The following is an 8,253-nucleotide window of genomic DNA, read 5'->3' as shown; positions in this document are numbered from 1 at the left end:
AGGTTAAGTGTGAGAGAGAGAGAGAAAAAAAAAAAAAAAAAAAAAAAAAAAGGGGGCAGTGGAAACAAAAGATAAAGTTATGGGTGTATTTATATATTTACTGAAGATTTTTGTAAGTAAAAATAAGAATTGTTAAAATTTCAGTGGTATACTTGCCCCACTGAATCACAAATGGTTCCGTCCTTGGTTACAGTTGTGCTATACAACTAGTTATAGTTATGCTATACAACTTAAAGAGTTCGGACAGTCTTATTAGTTACATGATTATGAGAAGATTGATCTCAAGCGAATCACTATTAAATATTATAGTAATTGTGTTGACAATATGTAAATTATTTGTAACTTTTTACTCATATATTTAACGGGAATGGACGAAAACCAACAATAATCTTGGAACCATCTAAAAATATCTCCATACAGTGCTTCCCAACACCTACCCCTCTAGAAACTCAATATTAATCGTAATTACGTGTAGCATAGTACCATTAGACTCTGTGACCAACTTTTGCACATTTTGTCTGTCGTCTTCTAGAAGACTAATAACAGTATCGTCCTCTTTTTTGCCTTCCCTTTAGTTAATCCATACGTAAAAGGTTATTCTAGAAGTTGTCCCCATCAATCAAACGATTCAAACCATCAGTAAACATGCAACCTCTCTCTCTACATCGTTATAATATATGTATACATACACATAAATGTCTGCTCAATTTACAACTCACCAAATAACCTCTCTACTTGCTGCTATCCATTTGGATCCATTTGATATAGCGTTCTTATATATGCAAGCTCCAATGGAACACAACCCTAACCCTAACCCTAACCCTAACCCTAACCCTAATTACATTCCAGACTCTGATGAAGCAGAAGAGAGACTCTCTTTTTGTGATCTTCCCATGTACAGCGACGTCGCTGATTGGGAAAATCTCTATACACAAGATCAAACATCGTATTCATCGTCTGAGCAAGACTACTTCGAGTTCTTCGGCGACGAATGGAATACCACTACTGATGCTGCTACAACTTATCCGCCTCGAAACATCATTTTTTGTGGGAAGCTGATTCCTTACAAAGAATCGGTATCTTGTGAGAAGAGTCGACATGAGCTCGAAAACAATGAGCAACAAAAGCACGAAAAGCGAGGGCTCTTCCGTTGGAACTTGAGCTCCTTCACCAAACGTAAGACCATGAAATCCGGTAAGAGTGACGACAAGTGTGGCTTTAAGGTTCAAAAAGTGAAGCTAGTGACTTCGCCGTCCAAGTCTAGGTGGTACTTGTTCATGTTTGGGTTGGCTAGGTTTCCGACGGAGATGGAATTGAAAGATATGAAAAGGCGGCGGAACCGGCAAGCTGGGCCGACGTTGTTCTGGTCAGATGGTGGCGGTGATAAGAGCAGAGGGAAGGGGTGGGGTTTGGTTCGGGCTTTGGGTTGTGGTAGCGGCGGTCAGTACACAGACGCCGTCGTTAAGGCGTCACTTGGTGGCACATTGTGAGTTTTGACTGTTTGGTCCTCGCACGTGTTTTTTGAGCGCGCCGGGATTGAAGGACAACGTCGATGTTGCCAAGCCCACTCGCATTTTTGATATCGTGTTTCGAACGCGCTCCTCATTGGCCTAGGTTAGTTAGAATGTGTGGATAATGTGTATTGATAAGACTATAGATGTGGACATGGGTTGTTATTGCAAAATGTCATTGTGATTATAAATAATATACACCTTAGATAAATTTTATGTATATACATGAAGGACTTTAACTTTGCAATTTTTTTTATAAAAAATTTAGAGACAATTAAAATGAAAAAAATCACGTACTTAATTTATGCTGTAAATCAACAAATTAAGGACGAGTGCAGTGTTAAAACAATATAATTATTTGCATAAATAAGAAATATGGACGAGGAAAAATAAAAACCTTGAAATATTAGACCCGTAAAAATGCCAAAAAAAAAATTTCTCTTTAACTCCACAACAATAAGTTTCAAGAAAATTGTTGTTTTTGCATGTAATTGATTTCTTCCCAATTTGTCTCACCCAATAATCCCTTTGTACATATGATACTTAAATAAATAGGATTTGTATTCTCAAATTATTCAAGTATAAAAACTCAACTTTTAGTCCAGTAGTATAATCTCTCAACCCGTAAAAAGAACGGGAAGTTTCCGAACTTGGGCATGAGCAAAAATGTGTGTGAGTACTTACCAAATCAAGAAGAATTTTTTTTTGTTTTTTAAATGGCTCCAGAACCATGGGTCTTGACCACCATGGTTTAATTCGCTTCCCCTTTAATATGGAAGGGTTGAGTGTTAAAGTTTCCTTGAGGCTATAAAAAAACCTATTACAATTAGGATGTTTAGCAACGAAACTTTTCTCATAATCAAAATTAAGAGGATCAAATATAAATGGTCTTATCTTCATATATAAAGAGTTTTTTTTATTATTATTATTATTATTTTCAAGCCTAACTTCAGGCAAGGACACAGTCAATAAATTTTTTTATCAGAGGGGGCACATTGTAGTATAGTAGACCATAACATAAATTTACAATATAAATACATTATTATTATTAATTTTTATCAGAGACAACATGAAATAGTATGTGGCGGCCCACCAGAAATTTGGGCCGGTGAAAGATTGAGAAGGTCCTGAGTGGGATAAAAGGTCCAAAACGTGAAAATAATTGGGCCCCACCCATCCGCAAACTGCCAACGGAAATGACGAAAAGAAAAATGGAAGTGTCTGTGAGGTGGGTCCCAAATCTAGAACCCAATTAAAGTTCCACCGGAATAGCTAATTACTTACCCACCACTCGTACGTTCATCACATTGACCTGGTCCAACGGACAGTCGCCACGTGGATCCCATACATTGGAACCTCCTCATCAAAATCTAAAATAAATAAATAAATAAAAAAGAAAAAGAAAAAACAGAAAAACGTACTGTAATACTTTTTCTCCCTCCACCGTCTAAAAAGATGAAAAGCAACCTTTCGAAAAAATAAAAGAAAAATATGTATTAAATTTCTATTAATTTTTTTTTTTACCCATTTTCTGGCACTTTTCGAACTTTTAGAATTTTTTTTTGCATCTTAGACCTAATTTAACTCAAATTAAAAAAAATTTGACTTACATTAATGTAATAAAAATATGATTCTTCTCCTATGAATCCAATGAATTAAAAACAAACTTCTTTTTTTAAGAATTGAATTGATTTTAATTTTAAAAATACTGATAAGTAGGTCAAAAATCGAACACATTTATTATTTTATGTGAGTAAAGAATGACATTATCGTGTCATTCAAAATCCAATGATTTGAAAGCAAACTTCGAATCTCAAAAGATGAAACGATTGATCCATGCACTTTGATATTTTTTAAAATATATTTAACAATCAATTAAAATTAAAACCTACTGATAATGGACGTTTAACAATAATTTTGTCGGGGTCTTGAAAAAGAGGCTTTTGAAGTATTAAAAAATGAAAAATGGTAGGTTTTGTGGTTACATCTATTGAAATTTAAAATGTTGGAGTCAAGTTTGGAGCTAGCACAACTGGCACTGTAATTTTGAAGTTAGTAATTTCTTTATTAGAGTCCCAAAGAAAAATAATCAATTTCTTAATTCGCAATTAAGGATATCGAGATGAATGCGCACACGTTTTTTTTTTTTCTTTTATATGACATCACACTTGATTAGTTTAACCATCACTGACAAATTAAGACTTTAACAAATGATTTAATTAATTCTCTAACGCTTTAATATGGAGTGTTAAAGTTTCGTTGAAAAATAGTGGATGTTTCTAGAGCTTATGATGAAACTGATTGAGGCTATAAAAAAAACTCTTACAATTAGGATGCTCAGGAACGAAAATTTTCTCATAATCAAAATTTAGATGATCAAATATACACTGTCTTATCTTTATATATAAAAAGATTTTTTTTATATATATATTATTTTCAAGCGTGACTTCAGGCAGGGAAGGAGCCACAAATTTTTTTTTAGATGGGACACATTGTAGTATAGTATACCATAACATAAATTAACAGTATAATGTACATGGATATAAGTCAATATTTATGAGTATATATATAGAAAGAGAGATATTTTTAGAATGAAATTAATTTACAAATATAGAATATAAGGATTAAGGAAATAATTTTGAATAAAAAATAGGAAACATATATATAATTTTACGAAGGAGATAATTCAGGGGGAACGTTTTTCATATTTTCATAAAAATATATATAGAATATAACAGTTGGAGAAAATTTAACCCTTGGACTTACCTCCCCTCGTTCTTGACTTCAGGTCACAATGAAGTAACCTGCTCCCAAAACTTGTTTCAATGGGGGTGATTTTAAGAGAGGGAGAAAATTTTCTCATAATCAAAATTTAGAGGATCAATACTTTGTAATTTTTCTTTAAATTCCTTTGTTTTTGTTTATGGAGTTACATAGATCACTAATTTTGATCATTATAGCAATAAACAAATGTCTATTTAACTATATATAAAAGATGCCATCTTAAGTATATTTGCCTTAGAGTGATGCAATGTGATGTTTATATAAAACACATATACAATTTGACATACACAGGGATGGCAAATTCTCCATCCCCGCCGGGTCCCTGCCCCGCCCCGTTTATAGCGGGGATGGGGACCCTTTTATGTAAACGGGAATAGGGATAAGGGTAAGTTTTGAAAACCCGGCGGGTGCGGGGATAGGGTAAATTCGCCCCGCCCCACCCCGATTAAATATTAACTTACTAATATACTTTTACATTTAATAATTTATTACGAAATTAGATTTATTATATATATGAAAATAAGAAAAATCATGTTATATATATATATATATATATATATATATATATATATATATATATAAATAATATATGTTAATCGGGGCCGGGGATGGGGCGGGGATGGGGATAAAAGGTCGGGGGAGGGGGCGGCTATGAGGGATGTGATACCCCTCGATTCTAGAGTCACGGGTGATCAAATCCGAGCACAGATCCGAGGGATACCAAACAATCAATATATAAACAAGTAGAAATAAAACTGAATTAAGAATAAAATAATAATGCGTTGAAAGAAATCTAAAATAAAAATCCTCAAACTTTAAATAATAAATTAATATTATTTAAAACTTTCAAATCCGTACAACTCGGGAATCCATCCAGTGGACCCCTAAAATTCCAACTGATAAACAAACTTACAGAATGAGTATCCAAAACTAAAATAAGAAAAGAAATCCTATGTAGTCGGAAGAGTGAGTGACTGTATCTGCATCACCACGATTAAGCCCTAAGCCTGGTACTCACAAACACCTGAAAAATAAAGGTGGGTCAGGCCCACATGTAAGTTCCATCCCACTACAATCCGTACATAAACCCGATACGCAGATACATCCTAAATAGCTCAGCAATATCTAAAATAGTCCATATATATATACACACTATAGGATGCTCACTAGCCTATAACATAGTTCAGCCTGGGTAAAAGGTGACATAAAAACACGCTTTTCAACAGCCAAGTACCTAGACCTACCAGGGAACATCAGCTATATCTAGATATCCAACCTTTGCGATATACGCACCCTAACCGTGATCAGGAGACTCAAGCTCGTATCACGGTACCATAAGTATATATATAAATTCCTTCCTAGTGCAGAAAGATAAAACAAATATCCATTATGTCATTCAACGGTTTTAGTTGATAGGACATGCATCCATGTAGGATTTAACTGTTTTAGTTAATCCATTCCTTATGTATAAATGGGTTGGAATTAGCGTTTTGACCTAATCCGTCCCTTCGTATGTCACCGTCCTATACCGGTACATACATGCATATGATCCACATATAATGCACATTCAAATAAACATCAAATATATCCAGAAACCAGCATAATAGAAAATAGATATTGTTAAGATCCTATCATGCATCCAGTATATGATTATAATCATTAATCCTCTAAATAAATTGTTAATGTAATGATAAACAATTTAAACCATCCATTTCCATATAATTGACAGAACAGAAATTACGACAGTTCAGCAATTATCATCTCTAACATAATATAATGGATATCAGAATTATAAACTGCACATTATACTAGAATTCTCAACCAATACATCCATACTAGTTCATTTACACTATTAAAACGAAGACTAGCATTTAAATCCTCCTCAATCCTTGTCGGCATGCAAATTAATATTTAATTCTCATTGCGACTATTTAATCCCCAACTGTAAGTCCAGAGTATACTCAAGTATATAAACTGAGCACACACACTCAAATTCTATCACCACACTCCTATTAGTCCGTTTACTTTGCTAAAACAGCCGCTAGCAACAACCCTTTCATATTCCGTGACGACATGCAAATTATTATTTAAAATTTCATGAAATTTATTAACACATTTAAATTCAACTTCTTGGGCCTTCATTTGGTTATATATATATAATCATATAACGTCTCACAAACAATTCAGTAACAGTTCGTTTAAGTTGCTAAATAAATCAACAACTTTATCCTTCCTCCCTCCTTGACAGTATGCCTAATCATATGTTTGTTTTTCATGATCAACCTTTTAAGATTAGCACACTAGCTTATACTAACTGTTTTCATGCTTAAACAGATTAATTTTAAACCTTTAAAACCTCCCACAATTTTCCCAAAATCACATCCAAGCCCTTGAAACCCAGAAATCCACATGAAAACACCTGTAGGTGTTAGCAACCAAGGGAGCCGGCTCTGGAAACCCTTAGAGCCTGCTTCTAAGCTTCTAGAGCCGCCTCTACTTGTTGTGGAGCCGGCTCTACCTGTTGTAGAGCCGCCTCTACTTACCTAGCCTCCAGTTTTCCCTCTCTGCTTCTTTTGTTCTTTGTCTTCGTTTCCGGCGATAATTCCAACTGTCTGTCCTAAGTTTTTTTTTTTTAGGATTTTAAGAGTTAAATTTAAGCTCTAATACTCCTAGAAACTCTTTTGATTCCACTCCCAGTTGTTTGACCAAAAATCTAAATAGAAACATAGCAGTTTATGCAAGAACACCAATCACAGTTAACTGAACAAATAACTAGTTTTAAGTCTGATCCCACGCATCAAAATTCCGTTTGAAAGTTTAATTAACTTCCTAACCATCCTAGCAACTCCTTACAATCCATCATAAATTAATTTACAAAGGTTTAATATACAATCCAACAGTTTATGCAATGAAAACAAATTTCAGTTATTTATACGTTAATCAGTTTACAGTCCGGCAAACATGCATCAAACATCAGTTTTAAAAATTGAGTTAATTCCTAGAGACTATACAGAATGCACAGAACACAAGTTTACAGGAAGGAGAGAATGAAACTTGCCTTACGATTCCGGTTTGAAACCTTTTAACTCCGTTGCTTAATTCCAGAATTCACCAAGACCGTTTCTCCTCTGATCACAGTTTCATTCCACTGTTGCTTCTTAATTCCATCCCGAAGCAACCCCTTTAATTAATCTCTCAAGACACTCACTGTGTATCTCTCTTCACATCCCAGAGCCTCTGTTTTCCTCACAGGTTAATACTACGTGAATAAGGTTTTTATTTTAACCCTAGCAAACTACACAAGAATATATATATATTGGAGTGTATACAACCCTCTCTATGTATCTTTGTTTATCTCTCAAATTACTCCTACGTGAATAGGGTTTTCTCCCAAAACCCTTACAACGTATATCGTTTTATATATATAGACTCCTCTCAAACCCTAATCCTAAGTCCAGCCTAATTACAAGTCGGCTATCCTATTTATATCAATTAAAACCCTAAACCTAAAACATACACAAACACAGTATTAAATAATTACATCATTTACAATTAACTAAAATAAGTAATTAATAACATGTAAACCAAAAATCAAAGGAAAATAACTAAATAACTTTAATTAAGTAAATCATTCCAAACACATAAACAAATAATTAAAACAATAACAATGAATAATTAATTTAAATACACACAATTAATCCATTAGGAAAACAAAACAACTAAATCACATAATCAAATCAATTAATCAATAAAAAGCAAAATTAAATACCCATTTTATCCTTTTGAAAATTAGGGGTATTACAGGGGAGGTGGTGAAATTTTAAGCTGGGATGGGGGCGGGGATGGGGATTGAAAAATTCAGCGGGTATGGGGATGGGGAATGAGATTCCCGCCCCGCCCCATTGCTATCCCTAAATATACATAGTGATTGAAACTTTAATCGCCAACAAATATACTA

General features: G+C 34.0%; 1 protein-coding gene across 1 annotated transcript; it reads left to right on the top strand.

Annotated features, from left to right (window-relative positions):
- Window positions 1–695: 695 nt before the first annotated feature.
- Window positions 696–1,490, top strand: LOC132269959 (uncharacterized). The gene has a single exon (XM_059771183.1). It carries the CDS (start codon window positions 696–698, stop codon window positions 1,488–1,490), a length of 795 nt encoding a protein of 264 aa, XP_059627166.1.
- Window positions 1,491–8,253: the final 6,763 nt, after the last annotated feature.

This window comes from Cornus florida, unplaced genomic scaffold (assembly GCF_030987335.1).
Source record: "Cornus florida cultivar Cherokee Brave unplaced genomic scaffold, ASM3098733v1 CherokeeBrave_3.0.0_Hap2_Chr08, whole genome shotgun sequence".
Taxonomy (NCBI): domain Eukaryota; kingdom Viridiplantae; phylum Streptophyta; class Magnoliopsida; order Cornales; family Cornaceae; genus Cornus; species Cornus florida.
The sequence above is the reverse complement of the archived record's forward strand: the minus strand, read 5'-3'. Positions and strand labels throughout refer to the sequence as shown.

Bases quoted from the DNA above. Each gene is read 5' to 3' on its own strand.
- LOC132269959 (XM_059771183.1), top strand. From the start codon at position 696: ATGTCTGCTCAATTTACAACTCACCAAATAACCTCTCTACTTGCTGCT.